This window comes from Lipotes vexillifer, unplaced genomic scaffold (genome assembly GCF_000442215.2).
Source record: "Lipotes vexillifer unplaced genomic scaffold, Lipotes_vexillifer_v1.1 scaffold1117, whole genome shotgun sequence".
Taxonomy (NCBI): domain Eukaryota; kingdom Metazoa; phylum Chordata; class Mammalia; order Artiodactyla; family Lipotidae; genus Lipotes; species Lipotes vexillifer.
Window position 1 is genome coordinate 693,604 of NW_006778824.1, and position 15,716 is coordinate 709,319.

Sequence of the window (15,716 nt, forward strand, 5' to 3'; positions counted from 1 at the left end):
GGGGTCGGGAAGGAGGCAGGTGGGGGGGGGGCGACGGCCAGGGCCGGCAGACTCAGACGTGTGGCGAGTCCAGGCCCAGGAGCCGCCGGACGTGCAAGGCGAGGGAGGCCCGGCGGGGGACGAGGGCTTCTGGGGAGGACAGGAAGGTAGGGCGGGTTCACGGGCTGGCAGAGTCTGCCGGACATCTGGAGAGCCCCTCTCCACTTAGACGTGAGCCCTCTTCTGAGCGCCCGGCACGAGAGCTAGGGGCCCTCCCACACGGAGGCACGGAGCCCCCAGCCGGGTCGGTGCGAGTGCTCGGAGGGGCCTGAGGCAGACGCGAGACAGAGGCATTGTCCGGAGCTGGAAACTCAAGACCCAACGGGTGACCAGGCCACTCAGGGGCGCCCAGAGCACAAGAGCTGAGCTGGGGGCAGAGGGGGACCAGGGAGCTGACCCATGAGGGGTGTGGTCCTGGGGGGGGACGCTTCGGAGGCAGGCCCTGAAGTCCAAGCGCCATCCCTGGCCTTTGAGATAAAGACGTCCCTGAGGGGTGACAATGGTCTTGGTGGCAAGCAGGCGAGGTGGGGTGGACCGGGAACTGAAAATGGGGACATTGGTACAGACAGCCCCTTACCAGGGTGGGAAGAGCAGAAAGGCCCCCAGGAGGCGGGAGGGGGGAGGCACAGGTGCACAGCTGGGCGTGCGGTGAGGCTCCCACAGGTGTCCCGACCGCCCTCAGGCGCCGATGCGTCAAAAGCAGGCCCAACTGACGCACAAGAGGCAAAGGGCACCGCAGGTGCAGGGCCCCCTAGGCTATCCCGCTGCAGGGACCGTGCTCGCCGGCTGGTCTGAACTGCAGGCGTCCATTCACACATATCAATACTTCCCTCTGCACACGCACACACGCACACACGTGCATTCGCGGCCACACAGATGCCCCCGCAAATTTGCACGGTGGTTCTCTTCTTTCCAAAGGAAGCCCAGGCCTCTGTGGGCCGGCCCTGAACCAGGGGTTCCGCACCCAAAGCTCCTGGCCCTCTGCCTCTCACCAGGGAGGAAGGGCCCCAGTGCTGAGGGCCGCGCTGGCCGGCACAGGCCGCGAGGCGGGTGGCCGCAGCCCAGCCGGCGGCAGGACGCCCCCCCCAGGAAGGGCCCAGTGGAGAAGTGACGGGAGGGTGAGGGTTCCGGAGCCGACCCACAGGCTGTGACGGCACCGGGAAGCGTGGTCCTGGGAAAGCGGGGGCGTTGGGAGGGGCCGGGGGCCAGCGCCAGCCCACAGCAGCCGCCGGGCCCGGCCACGCGTCGGGTGCCGGAGCTCTCACCGCGGCGCCGTTGTCGTCCCGGAAAACCTCCTGGTTGACGTAGTCAAAGACTTTCTTCTCGAGCTGCAGCATCACCTGCCAAGGGAAGGGCCGTCAGCGCAGGCGGGGCCGCAGGGCACGGCGCCCACCGCACCTACGGGTGCTCACCGTCCGGTCGTTGTCCGACTCTCGGAATATCAGCTTCACGACTTCGTTGGTGTCGGCGGCCCGGACGGTCTGCATCGTGGCCTTTGTGCAGAGAGTCTGGGAACGACACGGAAGGAGCTGAGTCCCCGGTGATGTGCCAGCCCGCTGCCCGCCGGCACCGCGCCCCGACCTCGGCTCAGGGGCTCACACCTCCCGTGAAGGGACCCGCGGCTCCAGACACGGCGGGGCCGCACACCCGGCCCTCTGCCCGCCGCCCCAGGCTGCCCCGAGGACCAGGGACCCAGGGGGCCTGTGGAGGCTCCGCGGGGAACAGTCTGACGGGCGGTCCTCCACAGCCACAGGGGGAGGGACGGTGAAGGGCAGCCACACAGGCCCCGGGGGCAGCACGGGGGACACAGAGGCCACGCCGGGGGGCCCTGGGCAGGGACGCCCACCAGCTGCGGCGGGGCAGACGGAAGGGCACGGGTGACAGGCTGACTGCAGATAGGCTGAAAACTCTATTAAATCCAGGCTCCTTTAGAAAATCCCTCCTGTCCCAACCTGGGTGTGGGGCGCGGAAAGGCAGCAGGGTGGGGGTTAAACAGGGTCGCTCCCCAGTCAGGACGAGGCTGGAGGCTGGCGCAGGGGCCGCGAGGCCTGGTGCAGTTAGGGGCACCGCAGGGCCACGCTGACCACACCAACACCTCAGAGACGAAGTGCAGCTCCAAACGGGCTGAGAGACACCCCAGGTGCACAGCAAGTGGCGGCGAGGACGCGCGGAGACCAGGGCCCCGCACGCCTCCCTTCGGGAAAGTCCATCCACGCGGAGTCCAGAAAGGACAGAGCAGGGGCCGCAGGGACCAGGTGGGGTGAGAAGGTCACAGCTGAATTTCAGTTTGTGAGCAAGTTATACCTCGATAGAGCTGTTTTTGAAAAAGCACTAGGTGATCTTTATTCAAGAAAGAAAGAAGGAAAGACCACCGCAACTGGACTAATGCTGACTTAAAAACAAAAAAACACCTCTTTGTCTAAGGAGCCCTCGTGAGGTCACTTCACGGCGGAGGCGCTGGGCTCAGAGGCCGCGGGGCTCAGAGGCTCGAAGCAGCCAGCGTTGGGGGAGATCCTCCCACAACAGGCCCGAGGGCCCCGGGCAGCCCGGGAGCCGGAAGCCGATCCCCCTTGGGCCGCGCGCTCCAGGACAGGCATTGACATTCAGAGCACAGACAGCTACTCAGGTCAAGCCCCTCACAGTGGCTTCTGGACTCATGTGTCACAAATCAGTCTGGCCGCCTTCAAACGGTCGGATTAGAACAAGCGCCTGGACCATCCGGCCCAGCGCGGCCACCCTGCCCAGCCCCCGGCGAGGAGGTCACCCCATCCAGATGCTAATGCGCTTAAGTGGCTTAAGCACAGTGAATGGGGAGGGCTCGGCAGGCAGACGGCATTGTAGCCTCTCTGACGTGATTCAGGAAATTCATGGTCTTCTCCCAAAGGCACATCTGCTGAAAACTGTTTTAAAAAATTGCTTTATCTCGCCACTTCAGACGGCCTCGCAAAGGATAAACATCTGACCAGCCCCGCCCTTGGAGGGGCCTCCGCGAGCCTCGGGCCTCTCTCCCACACCCGCCAGGCCTCCTCCCGGGCGGGCCTTTCAATCCGCAGTCGTGACCACTCATGCAGAAACCCCTGGGCCAGGGCCTTTCCGGCTCGCCTACTTACAGGAAGGCGTTTTCCTCTTTTGAAAGGAGAAAAAAATTTCCCAAATGTTATTCTTAACGAGCCGTGTAAGATTTATTTCACCATCAGCAGTGGCAGGAAGGGCAAAGGAGAGGCGGCCCAGCACTGTCCTGCTGGCACCCGGAGCCCCTGGTTTTTCACTTGGAATTTAGGGGCACAGGCTGCTGGGGTGGTGCCCGCAGGACCCGGCGCCGGTGTCAGCCCAGAAGCGCAGTGTGCAGCGTTTTCTGCGAGTCCCACAGTCTTACGGCCACTGAATCCGCGCAAAGCCCCGGGGCTCAGGGCACCTGTGCAGCTGGCCCCGCTCCTCCTCCCAGAGCTGCCCGCCCCATTGCCCTCATCCCGCCGTCACAAACGCTCCCCACCAGGGTCCAAATTCTATGCAGGCAGAGCCCCTGGGGTCCCCACAGGCAAGCCCATGAATGCGGCCTTACAGAACCCACTCTGCTCTCTGCCAGCCCCGTACCCGAGGACAGGCCCTGGGATCAGCCAGGAGCTGGTCAGGAACATTCCGAGTCTGAGAAGCCTGACCTGGGGGATACGGCGGGTTTCAGAGTCTGGGTCACGACACGCCTTCTGCAAAGTCTGGGTGGTAAGTTTCCACCTGTGGAGGTCAGAGGCACACCGGTCGTTTTCTCACTGTAATTGCTAAGCTTCTAAATGGTAAATAAAAGCCACAAGGCTCTCTTCTGTGCATCCACTTCCAGGGGTAGTAGGTATTTAAAAAAAGCATCTCAGTTTGCGTTTACCGATGGCTCGCCAAGGCTTCGGACCCAGTTATTGTGGTTCCAGAGACCCGGCTTCTGTCTGGACCCAGCACGCTGGGCCCGGAGGAAGGGGATCCCCCAGGAGCCCCAGCTGACATGCACCCCAAGTTTCCAAAGGACCCAGTGTAGGCCGGGCCGGTGGGCACCTGTGGTCGGCGTCCAGGATGTGCAGCGTATACAGGGGGGCACGCCTGGGGCTGGGTGTCGGGGTAACTAGAGAGACGGTGACCGTGTAACGGAGCTAATGGAGCCGGGTTCCAGGTGGAGGGCCCTGGAGGGGCAAAGGCCAGGGTGGCAGCGTGAGAGGTGGAGACAGGGCCTGAGGGGGCTGGGGTCAGGCAGGGAGCTGCCGGCGGGCCACACGGTGTGGAGAGCTGGGGGGACGCAGCCTGTCTCACAGGAGCTCCCAGGTGGCCAGGACGGAAATTCGGGGCGTGCCCCATCGTCACAGGCCTGCCCAGCGGCCCAGAGGGTTTGCTCTCTCCTCAGAGGCAAGAAGAGAATCAGAACACACTTCCATTCTGCCTTTTTCCTCCACCTGAGAAAACACAGAAAGTGACGCAGGTATTGGAAGCATATTTTGAATGAACACGAACAGCTGGTCTTGCTTCTGTCTGCAAAGCCCGGTGTGGCCTGGGGACCGCGTCTGGGTCTCTCTCCACCGGAGTCGGGAGTCCCGACATGTGAGCGTGCAGGGGTCTCTGAGGGACCACGAAGAAGCCCCCCGGCCCACAGCCCGAGCGTGGGCCCTGCCCCGCGGGCTCTAGACCCCGCGGAGGGCGCAGGCGCGGGGAGGGGTCAGCAGGCGCTGGGGCTCGCCCCCCAGGGTGCTCCCTGCCGGCCTGGAACGCGGCGCCCTCCCCTCGTGCCCCGCAGCACGCTCGGGCCTGCAGACGAGGGGCCGGGCTCAGGGGGACGCCTCCTGCCCCAGCGACACCTCGCTCCCGAGTTATCCTGGCGGCTGTTTATGAGTCTGACACAGACTGGGTGTCGGTGGAGGCACGGACTCCCTTCCGGCAGCCAGCCCCCAGGTCCCCGAGAGCCATGGGCACCCCCCGTTCTCAGCGACGGGCCTCACGCCCTGGCTTCCAGGAGGCTCCGAGGAGTGCCTGGGTCCCCGGGACGGCTGGGCATAGACAGGTGACCAGGAGTCCAAGCTGCGGAACGTGGCGGGTGGCAGGGGACGTGCGTGCAGTTCATCCCCGTGGCCTCCTGCCCCCTGCTGCTCTGGTTCCCCACACACACCTGCACCCGGGGAAGGGGGCTAGTCAGGGCCTGAGCTCAGAAGCGGTGAGCGGGGTCACTGTCTGGCGTGCCGTCACTCATGGGGCTGCACAGAGGGTGGGGCAGGTTTAATCCTGATTTCAGGCAGCGAGGAAAACCGGTGTGGCCAGATGACTGTGGCCGTCTCAGGTACAGGCGGTGGCTGCCCCCATGCGTCTCCCCTCCACGTGGGGAGCAGGGAGGTTTAAACAAAATAAAAACGAACCACCAAGCCACTCTGGCACCCAAATTTAGACACTACCAGCAGATACTGGAAATGTTCTAGCTCATTCTGAGTAAGAGGACAGCACTCCTTTTTATTCAGATGCAGACCCCCTGCAGGACGGAACGCGGAGCCCCCATTTCTGCCTGGGCCCCCAGGAGAAGCTCACACCACGGAACGGGCCCCCAGAAACAGCGACCAGCGGGACCAAGGGCGTCCAACCCCCTGGAGGTCCAGCATCCTCTCGGCGGCACCCACCTGCCGGTGACAAGGCCACTTCCAGTCAAGGGCATGGGTGGTGAGCCGGCACCTACACGGGGTCCTCCGTCCCCCGCTCAGACCTTGGGGGCTGGGTTAACCTTTTTTTCCATCAAGTGGAAAATACAACAGCCTTAAAATGAAAAATAACCAAAAGAGCGGCTTCCTGAAGTTATGCAGCCCCCCCAGCCCCGCAGGGTCACCCAGTCCCCGTGGTGGCATCCCACCGCCCGGGGCCTGGCTTCCAGCGTCTCTGTTTGGACGCGGCCCTCTGGAAGGACAGCCAGCAGCCTCCAATGCGAGGCCCGCTGCGCACTGCGTCCCACCAGACTGGACACAGCATCTGCGCCGCTGGGCTCCTTCCCGATTGAGGACGGGGTGGGAACTCCACCTGCCCCGTCACTGAGCCACATGCTCCCGAAAACACAGGGGCTGGTAGCGTCCTCACCTCCCCCTCCCCTGACCACGTCAGGGACCCAGCTCGGCCGTCCGCGCCTGGGCAGTGGGTCACCGCTGGGGAGGGTGAGCTGGCCGCCCTGTTTTAGCCTTGGACGAGGCCCCTGCTGGCCCCACGGGAGACGAATGAGCCAGTCTGGACGGAAGCGAAGGGCCGGGCCGGCCTGCTCGACACCGTTACTGTGCGGAGGGGCCGGGGGGAGGGCGGGAGGCTGGCGGGTGGGCTCCACGCCTGGCCCTTGGCGTACGACCCCGCTTCGGAGCTTTCATCCCCTGACAACTTCACGCAGGAAAACACGCAGACCCTCTGATAGCGTGAAATCGGAAACAAAGCCGGGGCACAAAGAGGCCGACCGGCCGTGGCCGCCGGTTCTCTCTTCAGCCACAAACGTGCGCGTACGACCGACCCCCGAGAAGCTGAAAGGAAAAGCACGTAAAAGAAACACGTCCTCAAGGGCTTTCAACACAGCCCGGACGTGGCGCGCCCCTTGGTGAGGATGCTCAGCAGGGCCGCCGGCCTGGCCTCTGGCATCTCAGGGGAGACGTGGGGGAGCCCTGGCCCCGCCCGGCCCCTCGAGGACCCTCAGCCACCGACATCCGTGGCCTCGTCTCCTGCGCAACGTCAAAAGGACAGTGACCCTCCTCTGGAGGCCCTGCGTGAGGGGGTGGCTGGCTGCTCTGAGCTGTGTTTCAGAAGCAGGGCGTGAGGCCAGAAAGGCCCAGACCTCCGACGGGGGTGGGGCGCCGTGGGGAGCCCGGCCTCCACTCTCCACGGCCCGGGGACGGGCGGTGGCCCCGCACTCTGGCCACTCCCGTGGGGCTTGGCTCCGGGTCCGCCTGCTGGAAGCAGAAGCAGGTGCCTCATCAGCTGTGTCTGCAGCCCCGGTGCCGGCACCTCCCAGGAGCAGGGGCCGGAGACGCCCCGCCCACCTGCAGCCACGCACGGCCGGCCTTGAGCCCGGCTTCCCGCCGGCCTGTGCACTCAGCTCCTGCTCCTCTGCGCAGAGGGGTCTGCGCTCTGGGAGCGGAAGCCGTCGGGGAGCTGGAACAGGGTGAGCTCCTGGTTCCAGCAAAGCCGCAGCCACAAGCAGCTTGTCCTTCCTGTGGGGGCGGCCACCTCCTCCCCAGGCACTTGGACACCCTCGCCATCTCTGTGCTGTGCGTCCAGCAGGAACCAGGCTGAGGCCAGCAACTTGCTCGCGAGGAGCTCGGCGTGGAGCTCCCGCCCCAGCCGGGCTGCAGGGCCCTGAGTCCTCGGGGTCCCCCCAACATCACGGAGACGTCAGAGAAACCGGGCCTCGGCTCGCACGCCCGTCACTGAAAACCAGCCAACCAAGGGCGTCAGGGAGAAGCTCACCCCGTCCCATGGCTGTTCTCGTCATCCTGTTACTTTTGGTTAAATTCTAGCCATAAAAATGTCTAAAAATAAACAGGCGCACAAATAAACGTTCCGTCTGCATCCTCCTGCAGCACAGACCACAGAGAGAAAGAGAAGGATTTCTAAACGACGGCGTGCAAAGAAAGACCTGAGCCCTTTACACAGGTTTTCTTTAGAACAAGTTAATGGAAAATCATTACCTTTTACGTTTAGAGTTTTTTCAAATGACTGGAAGACAGACCCCACTCTAGAGGATAAACGTGACCTTTTCTGCGATGACTCTCCCCGTGACACTGGACGTTAACCCGGGTCTGCCTCCTGCTGTGCTGTATCCCCTTAACCCCACACCTGCCTCAGCTCTGGAAGGAGAACGGGGTCTCCAGGACCCACAGTGCCGTGGTCCCGACCCGGGCTGCCCAGCTCCACCTCTTGGAATCGAGGGGTTAAAGGCTGCCTCTGGCACCTCACTCACAAGTCAGCGTGTGGGAGGTCTGGGTCCAACGTTGGGTCACTGTGAGGTGGGTACGGAGAATCAGCCAGCCAGCCCCGTGCCCTGGACACCCACCCACCCACCAGGAACAGGAGAGAAGCACCATCCGTCCCAGGGATGGGCCAGTCCTTGGTCACCAGCGTCTACAGACGTCATTCCAGTCCTAAAGGCGTCCAGGGAGCAGAAAAGAAGGGACACGGAGTCAGCGGCTTCAGAACCTGCCTCGGTCACAGGTAACTCATGGCTCCGCAGGAAAGTGCTCAGAAAAAGTCTTCACGGACCCTCTGACCATCCCCTTCGGGGCAGACACGTGCCACGGCCTGAAAAGTAGGCACTGGGCAGACAGACAGAAATGCGTCTCGGAGCCGCCCACACCGTCTGCGGCCGGGTGAGCAGGTCCCAGGGTACACGCTGCCGTGGGATCCCCCGGGGGACAGCCGGGGCCACTGAGCCTGCGACAGGAACAGCACCTCCCAGTGCACAGACATGTGGTCCAACGAGCTCCAGCCTAAGCTTCAGCCTCCTTCCCTATCACACATGCACACACAGCCCCTCGGCACGCACGCACGCACGCGCGCGCGCGCGCGCACACACACACACACACACACACACACACACACACACACACACACACACACACACACACACACATATCTTCTGGAGAGCAAGAACCCTGGTTTGCCTGGCCCGCGCTCAGCTCTAGGGCCCCTCCAGTGGTGGCCAGGCCGGCCCGAGGAGGAGGGGGGTCTGCGGCCTCTAGCGGGGAGGTCTGCGGCCAGGTGCCGGGGGGGAGGTCTGCAGCCAGGTGCCAGGCCATGACGGCTGTCCCTGGGTGTCGGGGGGCGGGGAGCTCGTGTGGTTAAGACGAGGCCACTGGGCAGCGTCTTGCCTCTCAGCTGCACCAAGTGGGGCCCAGAGCAGGCGCCCGCGAGATCCATGAAGAAACACAGGCACCCTGCTGCCTCGGCCGCAGGAGGGGCCTGGCAGGGACCCTGCCCTCGGGGGAGCTCATCAGAGTGCTAACTTCCTCGGTTTTCAGGGTCCCAGTGGCCTGCCTGACACAGAGAAGGACCGTGCTGGGTGCGCGCCGAGGACCTGAGGCCGAGCAGGGGCGGTGGCCGCGTCGGGCTTTCACCGGGAAGCACCGTGGGGTGGTCGTCCTGCATCGGGCGGAAGCGACCCCGAACACCCCCCATTCCATTTACTCTGATTTCCCCAAGGAAGACCCTTCTGGAGAAGCGCAGCTTTTCAGAGGTTTTCCTGGCAACCCCCCCCCCCCCCCCCGATGGCCGAGAGCACACGGACTCCAAGGGCCTGAAGGCGCAGACGGCGCCGGCGGGAGTGGGCGGGCGCGGGAGGGCGGCAGGCCGCTGCCGGGGTCCGTGAGAGGCGCTGCTATGAGGCCGTGTCAGCGTCAGAGGCGCCTTCATCCTTTTTGTTCTGTATCATCAGCTGTTCACGAGAACAACAACCGCCATAAAGACCCTTTCATCTCCCCAAGACGCCCCGCCAGCTCCCTACCCGCTGACGGAGGAGCGAGAGCGCCCGCCCGCGGCCGGCTGGGAAACCCAGGGGAGCTTGACTGACTTTTCTAGAAGGAAGCAGCATGGGCTCTTTCTAGGCTCGTGTCCAGCAGGACGGGGCTGCCGCTCGGGGGTCGCCCTGCCCGCAGGGGATCCGGCCGGGGGACCTGCCACGCCCCTGGTCTGGCCTCTTGAGAACGTCCCCGGCCTTCCACAGACACGCCAGGGCTCTGACCTGCCGGGCAGTGGGGGACAAGGGGCAGGGGGGAGAGCACGACCCCTTGTCACCTCCTTCTGTCTCCCTGGGACAGACCCCCTGCCCCTGTCCCCTGCCTGCCTCTGTTTGCAGAAAAACTTTAGCCTCCTAGGCCTTCCCTGAGTTCCAAAGGATAACTTGAATCAGAGAAGTGAGAAAATGTAGAAACAGGCTGGGGACGGTTCACGGGGCCTTACGAAGGGCTGGCACAGGTAACGACCAGGTGCGATGCCCCCTCCTGGCTGAGTGGGAACCCACCCTCGCCAGGTCGCATGTGCAGCCAGAGGGCAGGAGGCTGGGTGGCAGAAATGCCCGTGGTCTGGGGCAGGGGCTCAGGCCACCGGGCAGCCTGCAGAGTCTCCCTGGCCGCACTGTGACACGGAGAGGGCTGTGCGGTGTCCCTGGTCCTCTTCCAAGGCAGGAGCGGTTAGTGCTGCGACCCTGGATGTTGGGGCACTGCCTGGGCACCCACCCCCCGCCCCCGCCCCGCCCCTGCCCCGCGAACGTGAGCGTAGGGACGGCTGCTACCTCCGAGAAGCCAGGGTCCTCACAGTCCCCGCTGGCACCTGAACCGGTACCTGTCAGCAACCGGCAACCGGTTTTTAAAAACAGCCGCCAGCCTCCAAAAACGCATCCATCACCACGGCTGTCAGCAGTGACGGACGGCAGGTGGGTGCAGCTGGGCCACGCGGAGATGGGAGCGCCTGGCACTGCTGTCACCCTTTGTCACTGGCCAGCTGAGCGCCCAGCTGCCAGTTACCACTGCGCAAGGCATGAAACATACTCTCTAAGCAATCCCGCCGGCGGAGCTGAGTGGGAGGCTGCATTATTAATTAGTTCGGGATGCACAGCCCATTAGATGGCACATGATCATAGTGTTTATAATTTGTCTGTTTTAATTACGGCTTAAGAGGTGCCAAATTTGATCACAGGATCATCTTTTCAGTTCTGCTCTGCAAGCATGTTTGTATTAATTTGCATCTGAAACGCGAAGCTCTAATTCCGGGGGTGGGAGGGGCAGCCGTTCACTTTGCACAAAGCACTTCTTTCCGATGCTGGTGCCAGCAAGATGCCCGCGACCCCTTGCTGCGGAGGACCGGTGGGTCTCCAACTTGCCCTGGAGCCCCTCGCCGACTTGTCCTTCCAGAAGCCCCTGCCCGCCGCAGCCCATGGTGAACATTCGCAGCCTCTCTCTCCCTCTGCTGGTCAGGGTGCTCGTGTTTCCGGAAGGACCTGACTCCCCTCTGGGAGTTTCCAGGAGCTTGGCGGGGTGAGCACCAGAGGAAGGGCGTCCCTGGGCATCTCAGGGGCCCAGGGCTGGGGAGGGTGTACCTGCCATTCTAGTGGGGGACCAGCAACCAACACCAAAGCCCAGCCAAGCTGGCTTCTCCTTGGGCCGGCACAAAGGATGACCTCAACTGCCCTCTTCAAGGGGGTCACCTGCCACCTCCCGACAAGATGACGCCGGCAGACGGAGGTGCCGCGTCCCCATCCCTGCGTCTCCTCGGACCTTCTGACCCGCACGACTGCAGTGCTGTCTGGCGCGCTCGTGGTCACCTTGGGTGCTATGCTGACCTTGGGCAATCTGGAAACCGTCTGTGGGGTGACCCACCAGCTGAGGACACCGGCCTCCCCAGGAATACGGGTCGGGGCCAGCATGGCCTCTCCCACCCCAGGACCCTGTCTGTAGGCACGAAACGCCGGTGTCTGGAGGTTCAACGCTGTGGGCAGCCACTCACCTGGGGAAGGGGCAGCTCGAGGCCTGGGCCCCGGCTCAAGCCCTGGTGCGCCTCGCTCTGACCGGTGCTCCTTCCTGGGCCGTGTTGTTTGGAAGGAAAGGGCAGGTGGCTGCACCTCCTGGGCACAGACCTTGGCGGGGGTGGGGCAGAGGATGAGCTGCCTGCATCCCAGCCCCTCCCCCTCTTCCCGGTGCCCCAGTGCCCACCTGGAGGCCGCCTGCCACCCTCAGTGATGCCCCCGAGCACTGCCTGAGAACCTGCAGGACCCTGTGGCCCCTGCCACGCCTTGTCCACCAGGCGGCCCATCCCCAAACGTGCCCCGCTGACTCGCCGCTGTGCAAGTCCCAAGAAGTGGCCACCTTCGCCTCCATACAAGGCTCTCCTGTAACAGGCAAAGCCCCTGAAAAGGTGTCCCGGAGCCACGGAACACCCGGGCGGCCTTGTTCTCACGCTGCTCTGCACATTCTGGGAGCTGGGACGGCTGGTAGGCCTCGAGAAGCCATCCACTCGGTCTAACAACCTTTTGGGAAAATTTGGAGACCTTTTCTCTGGTGTCCACAGAGTTTCTCTAAGTTGTTTCTACAGTTAGAAACCCTTTCAAAAAGCCATGCCGGCCAGCAGACTGTGATGTTCCAAGAGGTGCTTCCATGGTGTTTTAAAATTCAAGACCTAAACAGGTAGCTTAATGAATGCTACTGAAATTTATCTTCAGCAAAAGAAACTTGGTCTCTTTCAGTTAAACTTTTAGATCTAGCTTTGCCTACAAGTATGTTTTCTGAGTTAGCATCGATCTCTCCAGCGGTGGGAGAGGAAACGGGGCTCTGGCAGGAAGGGGGCTGCAGAGCGTCCCCAAGTTCACGTCCACCCAGACCTCAGCCCACGACGACTGTTCTGTCAACCAGGGCCTTGGCAGATGTGACTGGTCAACGTTCTCGAGCCGAGCTCACCCTGGATTCAGCGTGGCCCAAGTGCAGTGACTGTCCCCACAAGGACAGTGAGGCAGGGAGGAGGCACGCGAGGCCGGAACAGACGCAGCCACAGCCCAGGGGCGCCTGGGCCACCGGAGCCGAGGAGGCAGGAGGGAGCCCCCCGACCTCAGACTTCTGCCTCGAGACCAGTGTCCCAGCCGCCGGCCGGAACACTGGCACAGGCAAGGACACGAAACACAACACAGGAAGGTGCCACCAAGCACAAGCTGTGTCTTCCGTGGGAACTTCAGCACATACCAAGTTCATTATAATTTTCTTGATCAGCGGGACACGTCTGGGGCCAAAGGTGACGTGGCAACCCGGAGGGGACACGCGGGCGCAAGGGTGGGGTCCGGGTGTCATGCACTACAGTATCCGCCTATGATTCCCCTGTTGGATCCCTGCTTCTCTGCCAGGGCGCTCAGCCGCGGGACTGTCTGGCAGCTTCCTGCACAGCCTGGATGTTTTGTGAACAGCTGATAACTGTGTTGATGAGGTGTGAGAAGATGGTCTTTAATTCCTAGGGCTAAAGTCTTCATTTGACCAAACAATCCTAAAAACTCGCTATACCAAAAATCATACTCCACGTGTTGGGAATAAAAATCATTTCCCATTGGTTTGCTTTACTTACACAGTAAACTGTGTGGAGAGATGTAAGTTTTCGTCAACTGAACAGCCATTTATCCACAGGATAGATGGACCGTATGGTTTAAAGAACCACGTGCACAAGAAAACCCTCCAAAAATTAATGCACGAATCTTAGACGCATCTGTTTATTCATTGAGCAAATAATTCAATTAAACACTATTGATTCCTTCCTCCTTTCAAAGTGCCAAATTCACAGCCTCGGACAGCGGAGAGTTGGGTTTCTCACGTGTGCGGGTGCACAGCCAGAGCAAACACTCCCTGGCAGCAGCAGGGCAGGGGCAGTGTCCAGCGAGCTGTCGTGGGCAAGCCCAGAGCTTGGGGGTGCGGGGGGTGTCCTGGTGGCATTCAGGTCCACTTAGATGCGCTGCCACACTCCGGGCGGCTCCCAGAAGAGGCTGCAAGGAGACTGAACGGAGCCCTGGGTGAAGCCACCGATTCCGCAAGGGAGACTCCGTGTGCCCGGAGGACGAGGGTCTCCTGGAGCCGCCCCGCTCCGCCAAGCCCGACGCCTACCAGCAGGCCCGCTGGGAAGAGCTGCTGCTCAAAACGGCCACGTCCCGTTGGGGTGCACTGGGACCTCCTCGGGCCCGAGACCGTCCTGGCCACGCCCCCTCACCGGAACCCACTCTCCTGCGCGGGGTGGGGTGGGTGGGCGGGGCGGGCGGGGTGGAGGGCCCCTGCTTCCTGCCCCCCTGTGGTGGGCGGCCCGCCTGGGTCAGCCCTCGCGTGCCCTCGTGTGCCCAGGACCCGTCCCTGCTGTGGGTCCCTCTGACCTCTCAGGACCACTGACATGGGGTCCCCAGCACAGTCCAAAGGGCTTGCAATTAAGGCACATGGAAATGTGTAGCCTAGAGCGGACGGATGATTGACTGTTTAGGAAATGACCTCCTGGGGGAAGGGGCCACACAAATGCGTAACGTCCAGCGGAACTGCTGCTCTGCACCTGACCTCACACACAAGCCGCCCACACAGGGAAGGGGCAGGCACTCCGCGCACTACACCTTCCCAGGTGTGCTCACCAGCTGCCCGGACAGCAGGACACCAAGGCCGGGGGCAGGTCCAGGGGCGGCCAGGCCAAGGGAAGCCAAGGACCGGGGAGGCCAAGGCGGGGTCCGCAGGGGCCCAGGAGGGGAAGCTTGGGCACATAGTTCCACTTCCCTGAAAAATCAGCTGTTTGTGAGAACTGCCTACAAGAAACAGCATTTCACTTAGTTCCTTATCTAAGTCAGTTAATTAGTTGGAAAAGCGCTCAAGAACGAAGATCCCCTGTACTTTCCTGAAGGAAGAGGAACTTATTAAAACCTGGGCAGTCCACCAAATATCGAGGCTTTGGGCCTGGAACCTTCAGGCTGTTGGTCCTTGGAGATGCTTGGGGCCCCCAGGTGGCCTTCGGAACAATGCGTCCATCGGGGGTCTCACTGTGGATCCACAGACCAGGCAGCCCCTCAGCACGCGGGGGCGAGCCCTCTCCCTCCTCCGCGGTCTGGCCCTCAAAGCTCTGCTGCTCAGGGGACGACCTCGGGCTGTTCCTGACCAGGAAGTGGGCGCCTGTGTCCTTGCTCAGGCTCTGCCCCCTCTCACTCACGGTCAAGGACGTGTGGCCGTGGGTCCTGTACCACCAGTCCCGACATCCTGATGATACCGGGGCCAGGCTGCCAACTCTGGGAGGAAACACAGAAGGATGGAGCCGCCCAGCCGCGGGCAGCGCCTCCCTGGCCGAGTCCAGGGTCCATCATGACCCCGGCCAGCACTGGCCACCTGTGTGGTCACCGTGTGGCAGGAGTCCTTCCTCTAGGGGATGGGACGGGTCCCTGAGGTCGAGCCAAGGTCTGAAGGTGAAGGGTCAGGAGAACTGGCGCCGGGGAGAGAAGTCTGGGGAAGGGGAGGGGGTCACGTGATCAGCGGCAGCCACGCGTGTCACGACCGTGCGTAGTCGGCCCAGCTCCGCTCACGCTCCCTCACGCCCAGGGCCGTGTCCTCCCGCTTCCCACTCAGTAAGAAAAGGAAACCACGACCCTGCAGGAGCCTCCCCACCGCCGGCCACGCGCCCAGCTGGGCGCCCCCCACGGAAACCGGAGCCCCACATGCGCCACACGTCCCGTGACAATTCCGCCCGCGTCCAGAGCCGCTGCCCTTTTCGTGGCATTTGTTCTGCTGGCAAAGAAAAGGCCACTTTGGAAACCTCCCGGACCTCTTCCCAATGCGCCTGCGGCTGGCGGCTCCCGTCCATCAGCTCTGGTCTGTCCAGGGCCCTTAGTCGGGGCCCTCGGGCGAGCAGAGAGGCCGTTCCAGCACAGCAGGCTCACTGGGCCCAAGTACCAGCCAGAAGTGACCTGCGCTCGGGGGCCCATCCCAGGAAAACCAGCGCGGCTAGAATACCAGAGGAGGCGCTGCTGGTGAGGGCGCCTGGCCTGCGGGCACTGGGCCGGGCTCCCCGCGCCCCTCACAGCATCACACGTGCACTGGCGGATTTCAACAGGCAGGCATCGCACCCGTGGCTCGAAGGCGCGGAACCCATGGGACCTTGGATCCAGGCTGCTGATTGAGCCAAACTCAAAATGAGCGGGGGGGGGGGGGGGG

General features: G+C 63.0%; 1 protein-coding gene across 1 annotated transcript in view; it reads right to left on the reverse strand.

The window, feature by feature from the left end:
* Positions 1-15,716, reverse strand: part of INPP5A (inositol polyphosphate-5-phosphatase A) — a 184,514-nt gene that overhangs the window by 21,369 nt on the left and 147,429 nt on the right. Inside the window, exons 10-11 of the mRNA XM_007451997.1 lie at positions 1,452-1,547; positions 1,305-1,379 (exon numbers count right to left, since the gene is read on the reverse strand). Of these exons, the coding sequence (XP_007452059.1) occupies positions 1,305-1,379; positions 1,452-1,547 (171 nt within the window). The remainder of the gene's footprint in view (positions 1-1,304; positions 1,380-1,451; positions 1,548-15,716) is intronic.